Genomic DNA, 27,965 nt, shown 5'->3' with positions numbered 1-27,965 from the left:
ATAGGCTTTGCAAGGAGTAGAGAAATAAGGGAAAGAAAGAACCAAAGCGGACGCCCTAACAAATTCCCCTGAAGCCATTTATGTGAAAAATCGTAGCATAGAAGTAGACTTAAACCTTTTGTAGCAAAGATAATGCAAAGATCTTTACTCCACGTGGTTGAAGATACAATGGAGCCATTTGAAACAAAAATATTAACACATAATATAGGGTAAAACCTAAGAGAGCAGTAACTTTGAGAGAAGAAACATGAAACAACGAAAGGCAGATAGTAAGGGTGAGAAAGAAAATGAGAAGTCAATGATCGTGTGAGAGAAAGTGAAATGAGTGATCGTGTAAGAGAAAGTGAAAAATGAATGATTATATAAAAGAAAGAAGACGTATCACATGTCACGTGTAAGGTGACCCACACGTGTCAATCGTAGAATGAATCACGTAGTACCTTTTCTTACTATGTTTAGTTAAATTTTTATTTATTTATTTCTTAACTTATATGGCTAAATTTACCTTGAAAGTTGAATGTGTATTATAGATAAATAGATAAATATATAACACTATATATACTCAATATGTCATCAACTATCAACTGCATTTTTTTACTCTATTCATTTTTGAAAAGAGGAAAACCATGTTCATATATATATATATTCAAGAAAACCTTTTAAAATAAGAACTCTAATGCCATAAAAAGTTCCATACTCAACATATTTTAAAAAAACAAGTTAAAGAAAACATTCCAAAATAAGAGCTTTAATAACGTAATAAAATCCAAAATCAACATATTTAGAAAAAACAAGTGAATGATAAAACTTTTTGATATTATTGATTAATAACAACTTACTTTCAAATGGATAATTGTATGATTATACACGACATGGAAAATAACAAATATAACATATTTCTGCTATTATGTTATCAGTATTAACCAAGCGGGAGATTAAGGAAGTTTGTGTTTGGAGAAGTAGGTGGAAATCCATTGCAGGAGGAGTGAGCTTGGTTATACAATTTTATTCATACTCATCCCATTTATGTGAAACCAACTCTACCTTCTATGCTTACTTCTCCCCTTTCCCTGCGTCCCTTTCTCTTCCTATGCCCCAAGTCCTATTCTTTTCCACGTAAATGCAAATTCTCAAATAATTTTTTTCCCAAACCCTTTTCCAACGATCACAAGGTGATACTAAATCCGAAGCTACTTGGTTATCCTCACGGTTCTTGTGCTGAAAAGTTTGTTTTTTTTTTCTCTTTTCTCTGTGCAGTTACTGTGTCAAAATTTGACTTTTACTGCTTTCAGCAACACTGCACTGAGCTATAACTACAGCAGCGACGACGGGGATGCAAGTGGAATTGATTTTTTGCACCTCATGGAAGAGCGTGGGGTTCGTGCGAATTCCCAGACCTATTTGTGGCTTTTAGAAGGGTGTTTGAGTTCTGGGTCGTTTTCTGATGGTTGGAAGCTTCATGCCAAGATTCTGAAGATGGGTTTTTGTGCAGAAGTGGTTTTGTGTGAACATCTTATGGACTTGTACATTGCGCTTGGTGATTTGGATGGCACAATCAAGATGTTTGATGAAATGGCTGTTAGACCCTTGTCTTGTTGGAATAAGGTTATGCATTGGTTTGTTGCTGGGAAGATGACGGGTCATGTTCTTGGTTTGTTTAGGCGAATGGTGAGAGAAAATGTGAAGCCTGATGAGAGAACTTATGGTGCGGTTTTGAGGGGTTGTGGAGGTGGTGATGTTCCTTTCTACTGTGTGGAACAGATACATGCAAGGACTATATCTCATGGTTATGAAAATAGTTTGTCGGTATCTAATCCTCTGATGGATTTATATTTTAAAAATGGGTTTTTGAATTCGGCTAAGAAGGTTTTTGACAGTTTACAGAAGAGGGACAGCGTTTCTTGGGTAGCTATGATATCTGGTTTATCACAAAATGGGTGTGAAGAAGAGGCGGTTCTTCGATTTTGTCAGATGCACACATTAGGAGTCTATCCTACCCCTTATATATTTTCAAGTGTTCTAAGCGCCTGTACTAAAATAAAGCTATTTAAGCTTGGAGAGCAGCTCCATGGCCTTGTTCTCAAGCAGGGATTCTCTTCTGAAACCTATGTTTGCAATGCCCTTGTAACATTATATTCACGTTTGGGGAACTTCATATCTGCTGAACAGGTTTTTAATGCAATGTCGCAGAGGGATGAAGTTTCATATAATTCACTCATTTCAGGTTTAGCTCAACAAGGATATAGCGACAGAGCTTTAGGTTTGTTTAAGAAAATGCGTCTTGATTGCCTAAAGCCTGATTGTGTTACAGTTGCAAGTCTTTTGAGTGCCTGTTCATCCGGCGGTGCTCTTCTGGTAGGAAAGCAATTTCACTCGTATGCTATAAAGGCTGGGATGTCTTCAGATATTATCTTGGAAGGCTCACTGCTTGATCTTTATGTAAAATGCTCGGATATAAAAACTGCCCACGAATTTTTCCTTTCAACTGAAACTGAGAACGTGGTGTTGTGGAATGTGATGCTCGTGGCTTATGGTCAGATAGACAATCTAAATGAATCATTTAAAATATTTACACAGATGCAGATGGAAGGTATTGTACCAAATGAATTCACCTATCCAAGTATTTTGAGAACTTGTTCTTCTTTGAAGGCTCTTGATCTAGGAGAACAAATTCATACTCAAGTCCTGAAAACTGGCTTTCAGTTCAATGTGTATGTCTCTAGTGTGCTTATTGATATGTATGCTAAACTTGGAAATTTGTATACAGCGCTGAAAATTCTTAGAAGATTAAAAGAAAAAGATGTTGTTTCCTGGACAGCCATGATTGCTGGGTACGCACAGCATGAAAAGTTTGTTGAGGCTCTTAACCTCTTTAAAGAAATGCAAGATGAAGGGATACAATCTGATAATATAGGATTTGCAAGTGCAATTAGTGCATGTGCCGGTATCCTTGCACTTAATCAAGGACAGCAAATTCACGCTCAAGCATGTGTCTGTGGTTATTCAGATGATATTTCAGTTGGTAATGCACTTGTTGGTCTATATGCTCGGTGTGGGAAAGTACGACAAGCATACTTTGCTTTTGATAAAATATTTGCTAAAGATAATATATCGTGGAACTCATTGATATCTGGTTTTGCACAAAGTGGACATTGTGAGGATGCACTGAGTGTATTTTCTCAAATGAATAAAGCTGCATTAGAAATTAATTCATTCTCATTTGGCCCTGCAGTTAGTGCTGCTGCGAATGTTGCTAACATTAAACTAGGGAAGCAGATTCATGCCATGATTTTAAAAACTGGCTATGATTCAGAAACTGAAGTCTCTAATGTTTTGATCACACTATATGCAAAATGTGGTACCATTGAAGATGCGAAGAGACAGTTTTTTGAAATGCCTGAGAAAAGTGAGGTTTCTTGGAATGCCATGCTTACTGGTTATTCTCAACATGGTCATGGATTTGAAGCATTAAGCCTTTTTGAGGATATGAAGCAGCTTGAAGTGTTGCCAAATCATGTAACCTTCGTGGGAGTCTTATCAGCATGTAGCCATGTGGGTTTGGTTGATGAGGGAATTAGCTATTTTCAATCAATGAGTGAAGTTCATGGTTTGGTGCCAAAACCTGAACATTATGCATGTGTTGTAGATCTTCTTGGGCGGTCTGGTCTTTTAAGCCGTGCAAGGAGATTTGTTGAGGAGATGCCAATTCAACCAGATGCAATGGTGTGGAGGACCCTTCTAAGTGCTTGTATTCTTCATAAGAATATTGATATTGGAGAGTTTGCGGCAAGTCATCTTCTGGAACTGGAACCTGAAGATTCAGCAACCTATGTTCTACTTTCAAATATGTATGCAGTGACTGGAAAATGGGGTTGTAGGGATCGGACAAGGCAAATGATGAAAGATAGAGGTGTGAAAAAAGAGCCTGGTCGAAGCTGGATAGAGGTTGATAATTCAGTTCATGCATTTTTTGCTGGTGATCAGAAACACCCCCATGTTGATAAGATATATGAATATCTCAGTGATTTGAGTGGAAAGGCAGCTGAAAAGGGCTACATTCCACAGACCAATAGCCTTTTGAATGATGTAGAACGACATCAAAAAGGCCCCACACAAGTTATTCACAGTGAGAAACTGGCAATTGCTTTTGGATTGCTTAGTTTGTCTAGCTCTAGTCCTATCCATGTTTTCAAAAACCTTCGTGTTTGTGGTGATTGCCATAATTGGATTAAGTATGTCTCTAAGATTTCAGATCGAGTGATTATAGTGAGAGATTCATATCGCTTTCATCACTTTAAGGATGGTATTTGTTCATGTAAAGATTACTGGTAAGATGGCAGAAGATTCACTAAAATGAAAGAATCCACCTAGACTTGCAGGAGGGAACAAAATTTATGACAAGTGTTGCAGAATATTTTTCATTGGTCACCTATGTCATTGGTAAGAACTCTTAACATGAAATAATTGGATAGATTTTAGGACAAGAAAGTGACTTTATACTTTTACAATAATGTTCTTCAATTTCTACACTTTACTTCATCTGAATTAGGTTCTTGAGTACCTTGGTAGACTGTCTTGTATTGAATCAGCACTATGTTAGTTATCTTTTTCAGTATGTAATGAAACCATGTTTCTGTATCCTCCTTTTCAGGTGAACAATATTAGCTGCAGTGAGCTTTTTCACTGCATGCATTTTTTTTACCCATTTATCATGCTTGGGTGGTTTCGCCCACAATTCTTGAGCTTTCTCTTCCAAGAAAATTAATATTCAAAATGGAGGATCATATGACAAGATTGGAGGTATTGCTATTGATTCTTCTAGGACACATTAAATAAATCATCAGCTTTTGATTTCTGTGAAAACAATTTACTGAATATTTCATTTTTGCATAGAAGTGAAAGTGACCTTCAAGAATACAGAGTGGTAACCATTTAATTTTAGATTGGTATCCAGAGGAGGAAGCTAGTGGAAAAACTTGGTCAGAATTTAGAAATGAAGACAGTTTCTTCTTTTCCTTGTGGTCATGTGCTTCATTGAACCTCAGTCTGAAGTCCATTGACCATTTTACTGCCTGTTTACCAACAATCAACATAAAATGGCACAATCTTGTCCTCATTTTCATGAAAATCAATTCTGTATGCCAGAAGATTAGCAGCAAGAAGACAGAGTCATTGGCAGTGTTAACAGAGTTATTAATGGAGTTGGGTTTAGATGGAATTGTTAATGAAAAAATCTAAGTGGTTGGGTGTTTAAATGTTAGAGGACCAAAACAAAACAAATAAAGTGAGAGGACTACATCATTATTTAGTCTTTCCTTAATGAAATTAAAAACCAATTTGGCCAAATGATCAAGATCTTAAGGAGTGATAATGCAAAAGAATACTTTTCTTTTGGTTTTTCTGCCCTTTTAAATTCACATGGTACTTTACATCAATCCACTTGTTCTTGTACACCTCAATAAAATAGTATAGTAGAGAGAAAGAATAGAGACTTAGTTGAAACTACTCGTATCTTATTGCTCGGTGCCAATCTACTTGTCCATCATTGGGGTGATGTCATTCTTACTACTTGTTATCTTATTCGTAGATCGTCCTCTTCTTTTTGGACAATAAAATTTTGTATTTCATTGTGTTTCCAAATGAACCACTAATTTCCATTTCTCTTTGAGTCTTTGGTTGCTTGTTTTGTGTACACGATGTGTCTCCAGATTTGGGCAAATTTTTAGCCCAAGCTATCAAATGTGTCTTCTTAGGATATTCTCGTCCTCAAAAGGGTATGAGTGTTATTCCCTTGACACTACAAAATATTAAATCAAGTGTTACCTTTTTTTGAAGAAACTTCTTTCTTCTCTTCCTCCACACAAAATGTTAACTCTAACAGGTCTTGCCAATTCCTTTAGATGAGCCCTTCGTGTATCCAATTCTAAACATTGTTCCAACTTCTCCCACTAATCCTAATTCATCTCAGTTCACCTAGACCATCACCCTAGACTCAAATGACTAGTCCAATACCACATGATGAGTCATATGCATCAAGTCATTTACCATCATCGTTCCAAACTATGATACCTAATAATGAAGATTCTAGTTAGCCTATTATCATTTGCTAAGGTACTCATTCTACATGCAATTCTCATCCTATTTACAATTTTCTAAGCTATAAATGTTTGTATCCTTCATATTGTTCTTTTATCTCCTCTATGTCTTCTATTACCATTCTTAAAAATGTGAAAGAATAACTTGATCATCTTGGATGGTGAGAAGTCATGATTTGTTGAAATGTAGGCCCTTGAACATAATGGTATATGGGAGTTAGTTCCTTTTTTATCCTAAAAGAAGACAGTTGGCTATTGTTGGGCCTATTCCATTAAAGTTGGATCTAATGGTGAAGTTGATTGCCTCAAAGCACGATTGGTGGCAAAAGGATATACTCATATCTATGGGCTCGACTACAATGATACTTTCTCTTTGATGGCCAAAATGACTACTGCCAAACTTTTTCTAGTCATGGTAGTCATTCGTCATTGGCCTCTTCATCAATTAGATATTAAGAATGATTTTCTAAATGACGTTGTAGAAGAGGAGGTCTACATGGGGCAATCTCTTGGGTTTGTTGCTCAAGGGGAGTCTAGTCTGGTTTGTAAAGTTCATCGTGCTCTGTATGGTCTGAAGCAATCTCCATGTGCTTTGTTTGGAAAGTTCATCCACATTGTTCAATCCTTTGGGTTGAATCTCAGTGACAGATCATTCTGCTAAGGTATGTAGTGCTTGGTTAATACTTGATCCAAGTCGATAAAGAACTCAAAATGCTAAATATTTTCAACTCAATGGCTGCATTATATTTGCAATGCCAAAATATAATCATGTTTTTTAGGGCATTTTTGTTTTGTTTAATATATCTTCAAAGCATACTTGCTTGGAGTTTCTCAAATTATGCCTTTATTTGTGCCTTCATCTATTTCTGTCATGCTGAACTTTTTTAAATTGATTTGTGGCTTGATTTTTTTATTGTAAACAATTCTATGTTTAAATTTGAAGTTGTAAGACTATTTGGCAATAAAGTTTAGGATAACTTGTTATTTTGATTCTCAACTGTGTCTAGATTCTGTAATGGTTTTATTATTATACCTGATGCCTCTTCTATTAATTTTATAATTACATGAGGAAATTCTTTGGCACTTTTAAGCAAGGGAAATATTTTAGAGATGCACAAGTGGGTAAAAGACTAGCAAGCTTTTAATATATTAAGTACCATGTGTAACTGGTTTTAAAGAATTTGTGAGACATCCAAGACAATTTTTGTTACTAAATTGTCTACATCTAGATACTGTATGCTTCAACGTGCATTCATTAATATGTATTTGCATTTCATTGGCTTTAAGCCCTTTGCATCAGTCACCACTAATGTATTGTTATTATATTCATGTTATGTTCCTGGATATCTCTTTTTCTGTTTCAATGTTGTGGTTCCAAAGTTAAGGTCAACATATTCTAAAATCTATTTTGATCTCAAATGTTTTTAACCTAGCACCATATATTACTCTGCATTATTATTTGAAAATAGTTACTATGTCTCTGTGCTTCAGGACTTTCAATTATTTTGTTCGATGCTTATTTGGTATTTGACATTTTAATGGAATGGACTTCTTGAAAGGATTAGTGACAAAACAGATCACGGAAGATGGAATGATACCATGTTGAGAAGGAAGATGGAATGAACTTCGTGTTGTATATACATGAATATTCTTATATATAATGAAGAAAGTATACAATAATAAGAAGAAAAAAAAATATCTACTAATATGAAATATTATTTGAAAGCTATTTTCTTAACAGATTATATCATATCTCTTTATATCAAATCGACTAAATGTTTGCAATGGCTCCGCAAGTTGGATCAGTATGCTATAGCAAAATTTTCTGAAAGTTTTGAAATGATTCCTAGAACTTTGGCTGAGATGCTGGGTTAAATGCAACGGAGATCATATATTCTCTGTATGCAGAACATGCATCTGGAAATGCCAAAGTTGGCATTGATTTGAAGTGTTTCTAAGGATGTTTTGCTCAAGGCGATCTCCATGTCACGAAGTAAGTTACATTTTAACACAAACATATTCTGTACAGTGGAAACCCCGTAGTTTGAGCAAATAATGAACTGACTCTTCATTATATTTTATAGATTTCTAATAAGCCTTGTCCAATAAAAAATTTGTAGACATTAATTAAAGGCCCTTGTAATTGATTGAACTTACGCATTCTTTCAACTTCTTAGATTTGAAACAATATGTCAAATCAGAATTTATCTTTATATCAGCTGAAAGACTAGTTTCACCTTCTTCTTTTTCTGTTCAGGTTCTATGCTCTCAAATATGCTGCGGATGCTGCATGCACTGTACTACAGGTGGACCAGGTGAATTAACTAATAATAACCATGTTGCCAGTCAATTCCAGATTCTACCGTAGTATGTACCCTCAGAAGCATATCTTTTTTTAAGGGAGACAACCTTAGAAACAGAATTTTTTAGTGGTTAATGAATATATTTACCAAGTAATATACAACTAAAAATGTGGTCAACCTGTATTACTGATGTAGACTTGGCTTGTTTAATTTTTATTTCGGGGGAGAAACATTGGAAAATGCAACTTGTAGCTACGAATAATGCTAATAATATGCAGCTTGCGTATACTTGCAACTTGAAGAATAGGGTACGTGATGTCATATTCTGACTTGGGGTCTGATAATGAAGATTGGAGCAATGGTTTTTGGTACTTAAAAGTGCACGAGGGTTCAAATCTTCTCTAATTGAGATATTAAGTCTGGAATGGGAGATACTTGTGCACATAATGGGGCCAGACTAAAGTAGTGATAGTTAGTATAGTGGTTTGGCAGTTGGAGTTGTGAAGTTAGGGAATTGACTTAAATAGGAGGAGAGGGTAGAAAAGTGTGATTTCTGTTTTGTTATCATTTGAGAAAACTGAGATAGGGAAACCTTTTGAAGGAGAACCTTCTCTGTATGGCAATTAACACTGCCAAACCATTATTCTTCTTATCTCTTCCTTAAAGCGCCAAATAAAACCCATCCTAACAGAACATGATTTTATTTCAATTTAGGAAAAACGCTCTGGCAACAACTGTTTTTAATATGGATGTTTTCATATATCATTGTATAACTATAAGAGTAACTTTAGTTATATTTTTCTTCAGATTGCTATGCTAAACCAGCTGGCGGTTCTAGGAGAGGGGAGCAATCTGCAGACATGGATGAAGATTAAGACTAAACTTGATGGAATTGATTTACCTTGGCCATGTTTTTATCACAACATGAATGCTTGAATTTGGCTTGGGCAATGTTTTGTTTATTTAGACTTTAGTTTGTTGACTGAGCAAGTGTTTCTATGTTAGAAGTTTTTTTATCAGTTTCAAGTTTTAATTAAGTTGTTTTATGTTTCCCAAGTTTAAGTGTTTCTGTTACCCACTTTTAGGATTATGCTGTTAGGGCGTGGGTAGTTTCCTACTTTCTAGTTCATCGGTTGTAGAGTCAAGTCTATAAATTTGGCTCCTTTATTTTGTTTAATAAGACACATAATTGCATTATTCAATTCTTAAAACCAGTCTTTGTGAGATAACAACTACTATCAGAGCTGATCGAACATCAAGAAAAGAAGTAGCAGACTTCATTCATGGCCAATATGGATAACAATTTTGTGCAACGTCCGATTCCAAAATTACTGACCATTGGGCAATGCTAATGGAGAACTTCTTCGAAAAAGTATTGGAATCTTATTATTAGAATAAGAGAGAGAGGCATAGACTGCCTTCTGTATATTGGACACATATGATTATGCATTTATAAATAAGAAAATACAAAGATATGGACCTAAGTGTGTTACATCTAGCACTTCTCAAGTTTGTGCATATAAGTTGTATGTACCAAGTTTATTAAAAATATAATTTATTCTAGATTTTTGTCATTTAATGAAAATATCTACTAGTTGATCATTTGAATTAACAAAGTTAATCTTGGTATTTCCAAATACAATATTTTCTTAAATAAAATGGCAATCAATTTCAATATGTTTGGTCCTTTCACGAAAGATGATATTTGCTCTAATATGAAGAACAATTTGATTGTCACATATAAATGTCATTTGAGTGACCTTTCAAAATATTTTAAGAGGTAAGGGATGGAGAGGTTCATGAGAAATAAAATAAAATGAGAGATTTTGTTATCTAGAATCAAAGATGACATGTGATTAATGAAATAACACACACCAAGAACAATATCACCCCTAAAAATGTTGAGGAACCTCATCATTGATTAAAATTGTGCAAGTTGTTTCAATGAGATGTTTGTTTTCTTGGGTCAACCACCCCCATTTTATTAAGGTGTATAAGCACATGAGTTTGATGAAAAATGCCATAGAAAGTCATAAATTTTTTAAAAGAATGAGAAACATACCAACAAGCATTATCACTATGCAAAGTTTGAAAAAAAAAACTCCATATTGATTTTTAATTTCATTGTAGAATGAGTAAAATATAGAAAACAACTCAGAACGATATTTCATTAAAAACAACCAAGTAAATCTTGAATAATCATCAATAAAAGTTACAAAATTTAAATTTGACATAACACGAATTAGTCCTCGAATGTCAAAACGAACTAAGAAAGAATGAGAAGAAGCACGTTGTGAGACACTACTGAGAAAAGAACTACAAATGTGTTTTTCTAATTGACATGACTACAAGACAAACATGATAACTTATACAAACTTGGAATAAGTTGATCCATCTTGGCAAGGCTAGAATGACCCGTCTAAGCATGAATGAGAGATGGAAAGTCCATTACCAAACCAACATGTTCATTTATAGGTGATAAAGACCATGAAACTCACATTTGATGTCAATAATACATCCCAAACTATGATCCTCTAAACAAACTTTTGATAGATAATACAATAAAGGGAACATGTGAGAGGTCTAAAGGAATATAAGTTAAATGGAGGCCTAGAGACATAAAGAATATTATCAAGGAAGAAGATTAATAGTACCATCACCATGTGACGAGACCCTAAAGCCATTGACCATGGTAACAAAAGGTAAATAACTGGAAGTAGACAGAGAAAAGAAAAAATATTTATTACCCATGATGTGATCCATGACACCTGAGTATGGAACCCAAGGACCAAAAGAGTTGGAGTTAGTGAGGCCAATAAAATATGTTCTTATGTGTGCAATAGAAGTAGTGGAACTAGAGTTTTGATGATCCTCATATCATTTTTGAAATTCATTGAAGATAGCATGATATCTTGAAGTGATCAGATGAAGTGGAACCCTAATTAGACTGTTGAGAGAGAGCAGTTTGGGCAAATGTAACAGATCAAGGAAAACGACCATGTAAAGCATAACATTGGTCAATTCTATGACCTAGCCTATGACAATGTTCACACTTATGTCGCCCTTTGTCTGGCTTTTGAGGACAACTGCATAAGAGTCATCAGAGGTGACAGAAGCAAGTATTTCAATGGTTGACGCAAAATGGTGGAACAAGTGAAACTAAAGATAGGCACAATTAGGGATCCCAAAATTTGATCACGAACATGTGAATAATCATTAGGAAGTCCATGTAAGACCAATAACATTAAAAACTTTAATCGTTGCTCTAAATCTTAAGAAGAAGTAGAGGTAAGACGCAATAACTCATTGAAGTCAAGAAGAAAAACATGAATGTGAATATATTTAGTGAAATGGCTACCCACTTTGAAGCTTCACCATTTGTAGATCTTCAGTTAAGGATGTACCAAACTCTTGATCTTAAACTTGCGGTATACCTCTAGTGTAGAAGAAAGAACAAAATTGGAGTTACTGAAACCTTCATGGTCATTTAATCAGTAAAGGGTAAGTGAGAATTTTAAAATTCATGATAGTTAGGAAGAAGTTATAGGAGCTTAAAAAGAAATTTCCATGTTAATAACATGAGTCTTCTGAGGTTTATAGCTCCAACCACTTCTTTTCAACAAAATAAGGTGAAAGGGAAGGTTGACAAAGGTTTTCTCACACCCACATGCAACGTTAACAATAGTTATCTACGTGGCCAAACACCTAACCACACTGAATTTATCTGCCCAAAGGTATAACAATGAACACCATTGAGCAAAGTCATTGTTTGTTCACAATCAATGTAGAGTTTCCATGACTAAGATCAACCTTTCATGAAGGTCGTTGTATGTAAAACTAACTTCCAATTTTTTCGAAGATGAGGTGAACAAGAGATAGGATTGAAGGTAGTGGTTAGTAAATGGAGATACTATGTTATGGTACCCAATGTACATATATATATATATATATATATATATATATATATATATATATATATATATATGACAAAAATAACTTAAGGATATACAAATAATACTTCATAATAAAAATTGTTTCATTCCTTATTCACATATAAAGCATATTTATCAAAGCTTCATGATATGTCACTACAAGAAAATAACAAGTTACTCACTGAATTTAGCAACCAAAATACAATCGTCGCAAATTGCGACTGAAATAACCACCAACTGTTCTCAATATCGAATATGTGACCGAAATAGTGATTGAATAAAGTGTTAATGATTTAAGTTAGTTTTGCGACTGAAAGTGAAAGTAGCAAAAAATGTGGTCGCTAAATTGGTGAATGTATTGAATAAATTAAAAGTAATTAAATTTGCAACTGAATTAGCGACCGAAATAAATTTGGTGGCTAAATGGAAGTGTTAATTTTTGTCACCGAATTAGCGACCAAAATTTGTTTATTTTTCAGCGACCGAAATAATTCTGTGGCTAAATGAAAGTGCTAATTTCTGTCACTAAATTAACAACCAAATCTGATTATTTTTCAGCTACCGAATTTATTTCGATAACTAAATGGAAGTGTTAATTTTTGTCACCGAATTAGCGATCAAAGTTGTTTATTTTCGCATAATGCTCTCTCATTTATTAAATAAACCACTTGTTTTTTACATAATCTGATTCAACTTCATGTTGTATTGTTTTATGCTCATTCAACTTTTGTTCATGATAAAATACTCTATGATATAAAAATTATCCTTAAAATTTTTTTTATAATTGATATTATATTAAAAATAAATAAAAAGATAATGAATTATTAGACTTTATTTGGTCAATAACTAATATGTTAACAAAAAATTTATAAGAAATTCGAGTATCTCAAATAGATAGGTACATACTGTTATATGAGTTATGATTATTTTTTTCAAAAAAATTCTTATAAAAACTTTTGAAAGAAAATAAAATAAAAAAATAAAATTAATTTATGAGTAAACTAAAAATCAAATGTCAATAAATTAGTACAAAATAATTTCTACTATTTAACTATCCACAGATCAATTTTACTTTATAAAAAAAAACTAATTTTATTTTCGTTCCCAAGTCTTGTAGAAAATTTATAAAAAGTCTTTCCAATGAAATCCTTAATAATTAAAAGGTAAGTTCAACGGTCATACGTGATCTCACGACACTCCTTTGCATGACATGTGATCAAACGCCTATAGATAAAGATACCACAAAAATCACTAACTTTACCCATTCAAAATATACAGAGAAGTTAAGTTATAAAACACAACGTGACAGACCAAAACTATTATACAAACAATAAAATTTTACTAGGATAAAAATATGTCTAGAGAAATAATGTAACTATCTTAATAATGTTTCAGAAAAATAAATATTAAAATAATGTTTGATGAACATGAATATCACCCTCTTATTATGGTCGAATATTGTACCAGTCACTCAACACTGTTAATGAAACAAACAAAAATGGCCGTAAGTGTTTAGAAAGGGACAAATGTCACTAAAATATCTTGAAATATCTCAGATACTATAACAAAGGCGATAAAAAATTTCACCTTATCTACTTGCAAACCAAATTTTGGCTGTGCCAACAAGAATAAGAAAATGTTCTCTTCTTCCTCCTCAATGCCAATAGCAAGACCCCATTTGGTATGAAGCATGACCATGATGATGGCTTTTAGTTCACTTTTTTGCTCCACTCGCTTCATTCCCACACCCTTTATTACTCCTGCCAGAAACATACTTTCTCCACAACACACTTGTGCCAGTTTCATTCCTCACAAGCAGTTCAAGAGAGAGTTCACTCTCCCTGCAGTGGCTTCAGTCCCTTCCCAACCCATCAACATCGACTACCTGCAAGAGGAATTCAGTGGACATGGAGTCACCTTTGAAGGAGCTGGTGACAGTTGCGTTGTCAAGATGGAGCTGAGAAATGGAAGCACTGTGGCCATGATGCTGCCAAGTGGATTGATCACCTCATACAAGGCCCTCATGTGGCATGGGGGCAAGGTGGAGTTGCTCCACACTGCTGTATCAGAGGGAGAGGATGGTGATCCTATAATTCAAGGAGGGGTGTCTTTAAACTTCAATTTTCAAACTGATGATGATGAACTCTCTTGGTCTCCAACAAATTGGGTTCTCCATAAGATTCGAGCCAAAACTAAGGAATCCATTCAGGTCTGATTTCCCTTGAGTAGTAATTCAGTAGAGTGTGTAACAAAATGAAACCTAAAATTGTTATTCGAGATTAACTTTTAGAGATTCTTACATTGTCAATCAATCAGAGATAATTATAAATATGACTTCTAAAGTGATTATTATAAAAGTGAAATGATTCACCCTATGTTAGAATCTATGATTGAAACGATGGTATAAAAAATCTTTACACTATCACTGTATTTAATTAAATTTGTATTTGGTTCGATTCATTGTTTGTTCCATGATTCCATCTTCACTTGACAAGTAAGAAATATATCAAATTCCTGTGGACATCATAGAAACTTCCCTTTGGATTATGACATGAATTATAACTAGCTTGTACTAGAAAAATTGGTCTTGGAGCTTAGTTAATGCCTGATGATCAAACTTCCATACATTGCTAATAGATACTAAGTTCATTTTCCCTCATAATTTCAATTCATTTATCCTCAAAAAACATATATGTTCTAGTAGGGACTCTCATTTTTATGAACATTAGTGCCTTGCTGTTCTTCCCATTTTTTTGTAACAATAACTATTTACTGAAGACATCTTGAGGATATCTCATGCAGGTAGAATTAACAAACAGAACATCAGATGACAAGATTGGATTAAAATACATAGTGACTTTGGAAAAAGATAGCTTAAACTCAGAGCTTGAAATCTCGAACAGAAGGTCTTTACCCCTTCGAATGACGGGGTCAATCCTGAGTCATTTGACACTAAGCTCACCAGAAGCAACTTATGCAATAGGATTAGAAGGATCAAGTTACTGTAGCACACCATTGTTTGAATCTGAGTATATGTTGAGTCCTCAAGATTCAGACCAGGAAGAAGGCTTTGGAAAATTATTTCCTCAGTGGAGAACAAAAAGTCAGATTAATGGATTAGAAGGTAGCCAGGTAAATAATGAAGAAATAGACAACTACAAGGAGTTAAGTGAGGAACTAAGTCTTCTGTACATAGATGCGCCGCGAAGTTTGACAGTGATTGACAGGGTACGTAATCATCATTCTCAACATGTGGAATAAATATTGATAAGTGGACATGCACTTTAAACACTTTTTACAGATCCTCATTCATTCATTAGATAACACCCTGGTAATCGTTGAGATTGTGCATGTACCGCACATAGTTTATGCAATAATATTTTCTATTTTCTGTAGAGTATATAAACTTGGTCAGAGCATATTCTGCAATGATTCTGAATATTGGCACCAATGAGAACTATTGCAGGATTGTATACTCCAGTATCTATTGTTTCCTTCTCCGTCTCTATTTTCCTTGGTGTACTACTCCATGCCTATACCTTACCTGTCAAATTGAACATGTTCAATTCAATTTCAAAGTAGTGTTTTCTTGAACAGATTTCAGGGCTTCTTTCATTGAGTTTCTGGCTAAAATTTAGTAACACATTATCACATTAAATGTAAGCACATGGAGCTAACACTTTGTTATCAATGTTGCATAGGTAAACTGTATTGTAGTTTCATTTTAATTATTCACACTATCTCATCGAAAAAATCACTGTTTTCATCAGGGTAGAAGAAATTCAGTGTCGGTTGGAAGAAGAGGATTTGATGAAATGTATCTCTTCAGTCCTGGCTCACGCGTTGAAATTTACAGTAAACATTCCTACATATGTGTGGGCCAAGCTTCCATCCTCAAACCAATAATTATAAGTCCTCAAGATGTATGGAGAGGTGGGCAGTTTATATATAATCCAAATCTTGATGCGTAAGTTTGTTTTTGCCTATAGAAAGACACAGATATGCATTATGTGTAAAATTTAGGTGTCCTTTTGAAATTTTACTTTTGGCGAGTTGATGATTTTTACAAAAGAGTGACAACTTGTAAACAGCAATACTGATATACATTATTTTCCACATGCCAAATGCCTTAGAGATTAGCATTGAACAGTTTCTAATGATAATTTGTTCTATATTTCTCACCTCTTCAACAAGTTATTCCACTTGAAAATAATTCTAGTGATAAAGTTAATCACCCAATATAAAGATAAAATTAAGATAATCCTATCGTATGTGTACAACGATTACATCATGTGATATATTATATATTGTCTTCTGGATAGAAATTATGAAGGGTGTATGCTTTATGCAGATGCAAATACATAAATTTGTATGCATATATGAAACCTGATGTAAATGTATTGGCATGAGACATTACTTGTGCTTCATGTCTTTAAATATAATTTTTATTTATCTTATTCGAAAAACAAATAATCACCTAATATGGCAATCAAGCAAACCTTCTCATGAAACAGAAAAACTTCAAAAAGTGCAAGTAACTACACATATTACTCAAAAATTAATATAAATATATCAACATCTAGTCTACATGTACCTTCATCTATATTAAATTTGATTGAATCAAATAATCCATTCAAGGCATTTGAGCTTTCACTCCACCAGAAGGTAGAATTCAGTCCAAAGTTGAGACTCTACGCGAAAAATAAAAGCAAAATTGGGTGTGCCCAACTTTACAGATCTTTTACTTCTACACCAAGCTTCCCAACATTTAGTTGGAATGAGCTAATACTTTCACATAACTATTCTATAATATACTCTTAATTATCAGTTTGAACACTCTAGAATGAGCACATTATGTAGGGACAAGAAAATGGCCTTCATCCTGACTGTTGATCCAGAGTAAAGGAGTTGCTATTGCAAGAAGAGCAAAAGAAATGCCACAAACTAATTTTTGCTTAGTCTTTTGAAATGGCTTTCCCATGAGAACTGTTTCAGTACCATTTCCACTTTCAGGACCAACCTCGGAAGGCATCTCTATATCAGAGGTAATAGGATTGTCATCTGTTGATGAGACTGACTCCGGTCCACCTTGGAACTTAACATCACCATATAAGCCACCATTCTCTTTAGAATCAAAGTTGACATGATCTGCCATATTTTGATCATATTTTGAAAAAGATGCTGGACTCCACATAATATTGCCTGATGATAGACTCTTGATCCTTCTATTCACTTTCTCAGAGCAATCTGAAATCTCATCATTTGGATCTTGAAGAGAGTGAATGAGCTTTCTAGGGGTCATAAAAATTCTGATGTTGTCCTGCGTGAGGGATTTCTGAGTACAGGAAAGACAATCTGTTAGCTCTTCGGAACAATAAGAACTTGTGATTTTAATGACAAACATGCCAGCATAAGAAATCATTGAAGTTTACCTAAAGGAAAATAATATGCACAAAACACTTACGCTAACTAAGTAATGAAGCACTCATGTTTGTGCGAATACACTATTAAATGGTGCATAATAGGCTAAAAACATCAAGCTAAGTAAATGTAAAGTATAAATTCAACTGAGTAAAAGAAATAGTACATAACAATCAAAAGTATGTTCGTTCTTCTTCCTATTTTTAGCTTTTTTCTTCTTTTAACAATACATTTGATAAAATTATTTCAAAGAGTAATGACTAACAAATAATCTTAGTTGGGTCATACCATACTTTTTTCACTAAGATTATTTTGAAAAGCAATGTTAACAAATATTTGTAAAAAAAAGCAATCTAACACTAGAAACATTTAACTAGTGGACAACTAATAGATGTATCTAAAGTGGCAAAATAAAAGGGATTTGAAAATCTTAGAAAAAAGCTCCGTACTCTATTATAACGCAATTGGGATTTGGTTATGCAATATGACATGCAACCATTCAAGTTAACAAGGAAGGAAAAACTTTGGAAATGGATACTTGTAACTGTTAAATTGTGAGTGAGGGCTGTAAAGCTATCCCTACAACATATTCAATTTTATTACCAGAATTTTAATAAAACCTGATTAATATCTGACAAACTTACTCGAGGACTTGTGCTGGCACTTCTAGATGCTCCACGCCAAGGACTTCTGTGCGTGAAACCAGTAAACTCTCCTGTTAAATCTCCCCCTCCATTCGAAAATTCATGATCCATAGTGTGCTCCAAAGAGGTATTTCCATGTCCTGACTTTGAGAACAAACCATCCTTAAGAGACACATCAACCTCTCCATTTTCAAGACTCCAAAGCTTCCTATTCACACTCCTTTGCTCATAGAAGTTCTGAGAAGGCAGGCTAGTTAAAATGGGAGACCCATCAGGGGATGCATATCCATTGAAGAAGTCCAAGGTACTGGTATGTGAATCAGGGGAAATAGACGATAGAGAACAGTCTCCATCACCAGAAAAACTTTCTCCCTCCATATTGTCCTTCCTACTGAAATTTGAACCCGTCGCAGAAGCAGGAGTCTTCACACCTCTTGATTTTTTATCATTCAAAATCACCTTAGCAGTTTGCAAAGCCTCAAATGCAGCTCCTTTGACATATGCCATTTTGTCTGATTGAGACAGCTCCATCACCTCAATTATCTGTTCAACCTCTGAGAATATGCTCCTGGGATCTAGACATTTCATCAAGAAGTTCACCATTTGAATGGCTACAAACCGCTTGTGAGAATTTCCCTCCAAAGGCTCACTCCCAGCATTTAGTATTCGCAATCCAGATTGTATGAGCAATCTAGCATAGGCTTCAACAGTCAAAGCATTATGCTTCGCCAGGGTCATAACAAGATCCATGTGTGAATTGGTTTGAGTAGACTTTCCCTCTAATGCCGCAGCAACATTCTGGCAAACCCTATTAACCATCTCATCTGAAGCAAAACGCCAGTTATCTGAATCCACAAGAGCCTTCAAGCAAAGGGCTGCACCACATGTCAAACTCTCTTGAGAACTTGAGAGAGAGTCTGAAAGGGGCTTACAAAGAGAGTGAATAATTTGCCTCTTCTTCTCTTCTGGGGTTGTGGGATCAATTCCATACCTTGCCATGGCTGGAACCACCTTTGAGCACGCCTGCTGAAGATGAAAAGACCCTGCACTTGAAGCTAAGGTCTGAATTATGGATTGCATAATGCTGTCTATCATGGGAACAATCTTCACTCCATGAACCCGAGCAAGAACCTCGTACAATGAAATTGTGAATTCTCCGGACAAAGAACCAGCTTCCTTGGTCTCGGAAACTTGAGCAAGAAAGATAGGAATTGTCTTCATGTCCAGATCTTTCACATATGACTTTAATGCTCTGATTGCAGATTTGCGGCTATCTGCATCTTTGTTGTCAAGATTTTGAATCTCTCTCTGTAGCATTGGACTCAAACTCCTTCCCATTATGAACCTAAAATAAAGAAAACTGCATAAACAACAAATAACAAGACTAAAGAAAATTACCAACCACAATGAGCAAACACATAAAAAGATACATCTCATTTGGTATATTCCTACAGCAGAAAACACACCCCACCGCCCCCCACCTCACCCCACCCCAATTCACTACATCAACAATTTGAGTCAAAGTTCACATTTTTTTCAAGAAAAAACGAATAAATTATTAATCTTACAACTGGGACAGACAAAATTCAAATTGAATGATAAAAGTCAACAATTTTAATTGAAGTATCACAGCACAAAATGATTAATCTTGCAAACGAGACAGTGAAACAACGCAGAAAACAAAATGAAAAAACCCACTGACTGCAAACCCAAGTAGTCCCTTTGTGGTCTCGAATCCATACCGATCAAACATAAAAAACACAATCTTTATCTTTTAGGATACTAACAGTAGCTAGGAACAAGATCAATTCTCTAACAAAAAAAAAAAACTAAAAACAAAGCACAAGAAAGGCAGATTCCAGCTTCCAATTGTAAATCAAACAGCATGGAACCAAAAGACAATTACAAATTCAATTTAAAAATCACCTGTGTTATACAATTGAGGGCAAAAGAGTAGCACTTGGCAGTGCTGAAGTGCAAGAGACAGAATGGGTAGCAGAGTGGTAGAAAGAGAGAGAATAGAAACAACGTTTCAGAATGAAAGGGCTTCACTCAGAAATTCAAATTGTGCATGTTTTTAGGGATTGTGTAATGATGACAGCTGTTTCTTTGCTTTGATTTATTTTTCCATTTCTGGCTTATAACGTTGTTGGAAGGTGTGAATGATTCATTCATTTGAATAGTTTCGTTTTCAAAAACATTTCAATAAATTCCACCGCTGTCCCTCCAGTTCCTGGTCCCACCACAAATTAAAACCCTTTCCGGACAAAAATACCCTCCAACATTTTTTTATTTAATAAAATTATATTCACACTTTCTTCAGGTTTTTTAGATACACCTAGTATTTTTATTTTTTTATCCCTTCATTCTTTAAATAATGTTACATAAACATATACTACCTTTTAAATTATCTAATAAATATTACATCATGTAAAAACTTTATTATTATAAATATAAAATCACTTTCTTTTAGTTGCTAGACCTGAACCCTTTACATCTTTTCATATATCTTTAACATTTTTAAATTTTTTCTATTTCATTTTTTTTTCCTTATATCGTTTTCTTTCTACAACTTAAATTAGCCTTAGGATATATAGAATATAATCTTTCAAAGGATCTCATTAAGAAATTAATAAATTGAAATTGATATGGAAATTACGTGAAATCACATATTCTTATCCAAAGATAAAATGACATCATCTTAATTCACATTGTCATCACAGTTCAATAATATTTTTTTCATAAGCTTTTATGGAAATTCATTGTTTGAAATTGATAACGTCAAGAAACTCTAGTATTTAGAAGACTCTTAAACTAAAGTTAAGGTAATAGTGAAAAACTCAACTTCACATCTAAAAGGATATTGACTTAAATTTAGATAATATGAATATTAGAAAATTCCTTCGTGATTGTGATTCTTTTATGAATGATACAATTGGAATAAAAACAAAGTTTGAAATATATCTCTACACTACAATTGAAATATGAAATATAAAATGGGGATTTTACAAAAGTAAGTCTACAACGGTTATAGTCAATATGACATAGAAGATGATGTCGTGGCAAACTTTTAATTATGAAAAAAATTCTACTTCAATTCACTGATATCTAGCGTGGAATCCTACTTTCCATGTTTGTGTAGCTATAACTTACATGCAAATTAAGATTTTACGTTGAGTGTGATTGAATTAGTGTAGAGACCTTTTTTTATACATCATACCAACTCGTGAGAATCATCTTCTCTCTCTTCGTTACAAAGTTTATGCCCTCTCTTGCTCGTGACAACGTGCCTCCACCACTCGTCACTTTCACCAACGTAGTGTCAATATTTTTTCAATGCCAAAGCCCTAAAGACCCTTATTTGCAAAGCCTTGTGCCTCCCTCGCCATTTCCAAGTTATTATGCTTAATTGCATTGCTCTACAGTGTTTTTGGTTTGTTGCAATTTGATCTAAGAATTTGGTTTTTTATTCCTCTCTTATTTCATTGCATTACTATATTGATTTGTTATAAAGTGATTGAATTATTATTGTTGTTATATTTTTGAATCACAAATAGAAATTAAAATTTTTATAGAACCAAGTTATCGAGGTCCCTTATTATTGTTAGTATTTACAAATTCCAAAATTTGAATTATTGGTGGTGTTAGAAATTTTAAAAATTATAAATGTGGGATCAAACTTGACATTGTTAGAAATGTCTAAAAATATCTTTTTTTAAGTATAAAGTGTGATAAAGTCTAAAAATAATAATAATAGTATTAGAGAAAAAGATATATTTAATCCTAAATATTATTAATATTGTTAGGTGTGTGTTCATGTAATACACCAATTTCTCGTGACTAAGATTAAGACCCAATTAGGTATGGAAATTTACTATCTACTATAAATGTGCAATTGTTTGACAATTTTCACACTATTGATATATTTTTGTTTTTACCAAAAAAAAATACACTATATTGAATTTTTATTACAAATTCATACCATTTAATTAATTAATTAATTAATTAATTATTAATTTAGTATTCTTATTTCTTAAATTGTCTTCATGAATAAATTTTACTTTCCTATTTGATATTTAAGAAAACTATTAATGTAGTATTAATTGTTTTATTAAATCTTTAATTATTTAGTTGTACATGCATTTTGTTTTGTTCTCTAAGTGCATGTTTGATTGTGGGTGGTGAATTTAATCTAAGCGCTCTCATATTGTATACTCAAAGATAAATGTGAAGTGTTGTTGTCATTGTGAAAAGGAGAAATGAAACTTTATGAATGCATATTAATAGTATATAAAAGATGTATTTCTGAATGGATGGGTGACACCTTTCAAATAAAGTTAGATGTACATTCATCTTCTAAGTCAAATTTACCAAAGTATTTGAAGTATGAATCGAAGTTTGATCAATTCAAGTCATATGTGTGAACAGTGGAATAATGAAGTTAAACAGTCTTTTGAATTTTTCCAACAAAATCGATCCAATAGCAACGAAAGATTTTATTTCCCATGAATTAACCATATGAATAGACGAGTACAAACAATATATATCATATGAGAACATCTTGTTTATGACAGTTTCTTGAAGAATTACACAATATGGGCATGACACAATGAGTAGTTGATAAGTATCTTACACTGCAGATAACCTTTTTATCCTAAGTGCATAAGACTCACACAATTGTCAATTGTTTTATGTCTTTTGAACTTGAATGTAAAATATGGGTGGAGTGATAAAAATTTCACTGATTTACTACAACTTTTTAAGGGCATGCTATCAAATGATAAACACTTTGTCAAAAATTGTATGTATCAAACAAAAAATATATTTCATTTGATGGGTTTGGAATACAAAAAAATGCACATTTGTTGTAATGATTTCATATTCTACAAAAAGAGTTTGAATGCAAAAACGTTCATGTTGTGGAGTATCACATTACAAAGTGAAAGATGGGGTTTATGAAGAAAATTAAACAAAGGATCCTTAAACAAAGATCTTATGGTATCATCCATTAATTCGAATATTAAAACAATTATTTGTTAGTGAACACGATGCAAACAACCTTATATGAAATGACAATAAAAGAAAAAATTATGGACAACTTTGACATCCTACTAATTCTGCTTAGTGGAATAAAGTAAACCACATTTTTCGAATTTATGAAGTTAGGCAAGAAACCATATGCTTGGTCTTGTTGTATATAGAATAGATTCATTTGGCAACTTAAGCATTAACTATAGTTTGTGGGCAATTTTGTTGGTCACTAACAATCTTCCATCTTGGTTGTGTATGAAACGTAAATATATCATGTTATCTATTATGATTTCAAGTCCCAGATAACCTATAAATGACATAGATATTTATTAACCGAGACAAAAATATTATTTGGCCACACGAGATTATTGTCCATGCATGACTAGTCAATCATGCACACCAAAAGTTGTTGCATTCACATGATTACTCATCCATAGGTCCGCACTCTGTACCTTTTCACATGTGATAAAGAAGGTTGTTTCAGGGCATGCGAAGTTATTATTCAAGCATGAAAATGAAATTATTGGGTTATTGTCCATTCTTGTAGAACTTCACAACAATTGACACATGGTCCTTATTTTTGGATAAATGTGTCATCATCATATTTCAATACAATCCACACAATTTAATTTGTTGGCAAAATCTAGACCGTTCATTTCTAAGGGCATCAATGAGAAAAAAACATAAGTGTTTTCTCCAAACCAAAATCAACATACATAACTTACTTCATCTAAAAATTATATTGTGGTGGAATTGAACATCATAAGTGCCCTTAATTTCTCTAATTTCTTCCTTATAGTTCTTTATTTTAATGTTAGAATAGTACAATAATAGAGATTACTCTAACATGTTGTTTCCAAAATGTTTAGTATGTTGGAGAATATTTTTCTAGAAGAGTCATCAACTAACTTTATTTTCGTCAACCAACATGGAAAAAAAAAAGGATGTGTTGACGTGACTCGACTATTTAACAATATCAATACATGACACTTGACTAATGTGAAAGTTCAAAGTTTCTTCCTTGAAAGTTATTTAATTAACTAGTATATCAAAAGTGTGTGAAAGAAGTTATGCATATAATACACCAACCTTAGACAAACGATGATACTGAATAGAAGTAATTTTACCAAAGTTATCTTAATGTATTTAATTGTAATTTTTTTCTCTTCGTACTTTTTTCATTTATTTTTTTGCATTTTAATTTAATTTGTCCCCTTTTTATTATCATATTAATTAATAATATTAGTATTTTTAATATTAATTTCAAAATTTTATTATGTTTTTTCAAAGGCGGACACATAAGTTCTGTTATTATTAAAAAATTTAAATGTATATTCGTATATATATATAATATTAACTTAAATAATTATTTTAAATTAAAACATTAACTTTTAGTTTTCAATATCAAACAATTTGGTCACAATTAAATAACTTAAAATATTAACTACTTTTAACTCACAAAGTTTCTATATAAAAATTCATATTTTTGAAATACTATAGCACTTTAAAAATAAAAACTAAAAGATGTCATCTTCTTAACAATCATCACATAAAAATAATTTTAATAAATTTTTAAATTTAATTTAATATATTTTTGAAAATTCCAAATTATCCATATATTTATAATTGAATTCATAAATTTATTTAAATAGTCTAAATATTTAATAAATCTAATTAATAAATTCATTATTTTTAATTTAATTTTAATGAAATTATTGATTTAATATGATATATTATTGAAACTTCCATACAAGTGTTATATAAATAACTTAATAAGTTTGCTTATTTATTAATTAATTTATTGGATACTATTTTGCCATTGATTAATTAATTTTAATTTTTAAAAAATCTTCAATTTTATGTTTTCTTGATGAAAAATCATTCCAGCCAGTTTTCCAATGTGGGATGTGTATGATTCTAGCTATAAAATTTTGTTTGAATTAGTTTGATTTAGTGAGAGGGTAATTTGGTCAATTGGATATCTTATTTCATGGCATGGATCTTTGAAATGAATGCCGCGCAGGTTTCCCGTGATTCCTCTCTAAGGAGTTTCCCGCTTTTGAAACTCTCAATTAGATTCTAATTACATTTCGAATTCATTTTCACTGTAACATTAGTCTTACTCACATATTTGTACTTTAAAAAAATCATAATAGTAAATTTGGTTGAGAAAAAAATCATAAATAATTATATATACATATATATTATTTTGGTGAAATTAAGTGAAGTTATTGATAAATTATCAAATTTTATCATGATTTATAACAGGTTATAACTTGCACATATTTTTTAATACCATTCTAATCTAATCATGAATAGTTGGTTCTATAAAAGAATTTAAAGAAGTATTTGATTAAAGAGAAAGACTCTTTACTTGCCAAATGTATAAAACAATATTCAAAGCATAATAAAATATTGTTAAAAGATAGTCAAAATTATAATTGTTATGTATAAGAGTGTTCTCATTGCTAATCGTATATGGGTGAATGTTATATACATCGAGTTATAAAATTAATATCTAGATTTATATAATTTTTTCATTAAAATACGCTAACATGACATAAAAAAAATAAAACTCAGGGTTGTAAATAGGCTGTTATGTCATAAGAATACAAATTTAATTTTTTATTTTACAAAATAGATATATATTTTTGCTAATAATAAATAAAACATTAACGAGAGTGTGAGTCTTCTAAGGCCATTGTAAAGTAAAAATTAAAGAACCCACACAAATTTAATTAAGACTTCGTAAATGACTCATGCAATAGAGATGCTTTAAAGGTTTAAAGTTATTCTTAACTCACTCCAAGTTGTTCTAAAATGGATTAGTCTAATACAGGAATGGCAAAAAAATAAACCCAACTTGTAGGTATGAGAAATTCTCGCATTGATTTAGTATGAGTATAAGTAATACCTAATTTTTTTTAAATTGAGTATGTGAACAAATGAATGTATATGTAACAGTATAGGCAAAGTGGACCTAGATAGTACCTGGTGTTAGTTGTACAATTGCTGATGTACATTTTTCAAGATTTGCTTTTATGTCATGGTGAGTGAGCATAAAATTCAAAAACTTTTCTCCTTCTACTCCGAATGCACACTTGTCGGGGTTAAGTCGCATGTAGTGGTCTTGGAGGGCTTGAAAAACTTCCTTTAAATTTTGGATATGCTGTAGACATGAATCAAATTTGACTATAATGTCATTTACATAAACCTTGACATTGCAATCGGCTACTCCATCCACTAGGTGATCAATGCTCGACAAAGGATAAGAATCCCTCGGGTAGGCGTTGTTGAGGTCGGTGTAATCAGTGCACATTCTCCATTTGCCATTTGACTTTTTAACCATGACCACATTGGCCAACCAAGTTGTATAGTGTGCTTTTTTGATAAAGTCAACTTTCACTAATTTATCAACCTCTTGTCATGCAGCAACACGCTTTTCTTCGCCCATCTTGCGTTTCTTTTGGACGATAGGTATGGCTTATTTGTAGACAGAGAGACGATGTGTGATGATGTCCCGACTCACTCCGGGCATATCTGAAGTTGTCCAAGCAAACAAGTCAGCATTATCAATTAATGTTTGGCTTACCAGTTTAGTGTCATCCGACTTCAAGGAAGTCCCATGTGTGTTGTATATTCTTTGTCACGTAGGGTTAATGGGTGAAGGTCCTCGCCTGGTTCGATGCGGGCTTCGTCCAATTGAGGGTTGAGGTTGACCAAGGTAACCATATGCTCTTTTTTTTGGGGATTTTCTTTATCGAGATCAATCTTTAACCAACCCTTTAAATCCTAGAGAGCATCCCCTTCTTCCGGTTGACCGTCTGCTCAGAGATGCCTTGTATATCCGATTGGTTGGTTAGACTTTTAAGCTTACAACATAGCATTCGCGAGTTGTTTTTTAATCGACATGAACGATAACTATGTAACCTAATGCCGAGGGAAACTTCATTGCGAGGTGTGGAGTGGACATTATTGCTTTTAGGTGGTTAATGGACGACCGACCGAGCAATATATTATAAGAAGTATTTGCATTTACCATAAGGTATCTAATCTTTATAGTTTTGCAAAGTTATCTACCTTCTCCAAACGTGGTATACAAGTTGATGAAACCCTGCGTGTCCACTCGCTCTTTGGAAAACCCGACAATCTGATCGTCATAGGGTTGGATTTCTGACTCTGGAATCCACATTTTTTTGAAAGTCTTCTAGTCTAGAATGTCGGTCGAGCTGCCTTGATGCACTAAGACCTTGGTGATGACAAATTTATCGATCTCTAAAGTGATGACCATGGGATCTTCTTGGGTTGAATTGATAGCGGTAAAATAGTCATCCGTAAAAAGAATTAAGGGAATTCTCGGTTGGTCCTAGGTAGTTACTGATATGAGTTGAATTGAACATAGACACTTTTAAACTCTTGAACACAACAACATATGTGAATGAAAACAACAATTCAAGGATCAAAGAGTGCTTAAACAATGAAAACGAAATTACATCAACAAAACAGAATGCTGAAAACAGAATTGGACTTCAAGGAAGC

At 33.1% G+C, this 27,965-nt stretch overlaps 3 protein-coding genes across 8 annotated transcripts; 2 read left to right on the top strand and 1 right to left on the bottom strand.

Annotated features, from left to right (window-relative positions):
• Window positions 1-909: 909 nt before the first annotated feature.
• Window positions 910-9,609, top strand: LOC137837383 (Pentatricopeptide repeat (PPR) superfamily protein). Of its 6 annotated transcripts, none has more exons than XM_090301804.1 (6): window positions 910-1,172; window positions 1,258-4,440; window positions 4,652-4,800; window positions 6,286-8,088; window positions 8,353-8,410; window positions 9,206-9,609. In XM_090301804.1, the coding sequence occupies exons 1-2, from the start codon at window positions 1,050-1,052 to the stop codon at window positions 4,330-4,332; spliced, it is 3,198 nt and encodes a 1,065-aa protein (XP_090157930.1). In that variant the 5' UTR covers window positions 910-1,049; the 3' UTR covers window positions 4,333-4,440; window positions 4,652-4,800; window positions 6,286-8,088; window positions 8,353-8,410; window positions 9,206-9,609. The 6 variants fall into 6 exon arrangements, with proteins under 6 accessions (XP_090157930.1, XP_090157934.1, XP_090157933.1 ...); XM_090301808.1 differs by having other exon boundaries at window positions 4,652-6,757; window positions 8,004-8,088; XM_090301807.1 differs by having other exon boundaries at window positions 4,652-6,757; window positions 7,946-8,088.
• Window positions 9,610-13,908: 4,299 nt separating this feature from the next.
• NDF5 (NDH-dependent cyclic electron flow 5) lies at window positions 13,909-16,504 on the top strand. The gene is made up of 3 exons (XM_068646358.2): window positions 13,909-14,539; window positions 15,133-15,558; window positions 16,101-16,504. The coding sequence occupies exons 1-3, from the start codon at window positions 14,021-14,023 to the stop codon at window positions 16,299-16,301; spliced, it is 1,146 nt and encodes a 381-aa protein (XP_068502459.1). The 5' UTR covers window positions 13,909-14,020; the 3' UTR covers window positions 16,302-16,504.
• Window positions 16,505-16,915: 411 nt separating this feature from the next.
• Window positions 16,916-20,547, bottom strand: LOC137837381 (protein SINE1). Its single transcript, XM_068646357.2, has 3 exons — window positions 20,322-20,547; window positions 18,396-19,740; window positions 16,916-17,665 (listed from the first exon to the last, which is right to left on the bottom strand). Exons 2-3 carry the CDS (start codon window positions 19,731-19,733, stop codon window positions 17,183-17,185), a joined length of 1,821 nt encoding a protein of 606 aa, XP_068502458.1. The 5' UTR covers window positions 19,734-19,740; window positions 20,322-20,547; the 3' UTR covers window positions 16,916-17,182.
• Between the last annotated feature and the right edge of the window lie 7,418 nt (window positions 20,548-27,965).

Source organism: Phaseolus vulgaris, chromosome 4 (assembly GCF_051622355.1).
Source record: "Phaseolus vulgaris cultivar YP4 chromosome 4, ASM5162235v1, whole genome shotgun sequence".
NCBI classification, from domain to species: Eukaryota; Viridiplantae; Streptophyta; class Magnoliopsida; order Fabales; family Fabaceae; genus Phaseolus; species Phaseolus vulgaris.
This window is presented reverse-complemented; position numbering and strand designations above follow the sequence as displayed.

Bases quoted from the DNA above. Each gene is read 5' to 3' on its own strand.
- LOC137837383 (XM_090301804.1), top strand. From the start codon at position 1,050: ATGCTTACTTCTCCCCTTTCCCTGCGTCCCTTTCTCTTCCTATGCCCC. The intron at 1,173-1,257 runs GTGATACTAAAT...TTCTCTGTGCAG, and splicing joins CCTTTTCCAACGATCACAAG to TTACTGTGTCAAAATTTGAC.
- NDF5 (XM_068646358.2), top strand. From the start codon at position 14,021: ATGACCATGATGATGGCTTTTAGTTCACTTTTTTGCTCCACTCGCTTC. The intron at 14,540-15,132 runs GTCTGATTTCCC...TATCTCATGCAG, and splicing joins AAACTAAGGAATCCATTCAG to GTAGAATTAACAAACAGAAC. The intron at 15,559-16,100 runs GTACGTAATCAT...TGTTTTCATCAG, and splicing joins GTTTGACAGTGATTGACAGG to GGTAGAAGAAATTCAGTGTC.
- LOC137837381 (XM_068646357.2), bottom strand. From the start codon at position 19,733: ATGGGAAGGAGTTTGAGTCCAATGCTACAGAGAGAGATTCAAAATCTT. The intron at 17,666-18,395 runs GTAAGTTTGTCA...TCCTGTACTCAG, and splicing joins GTGCCAGCACAAGTCCTCGA to AAATCCCTCACGCAGGACAA.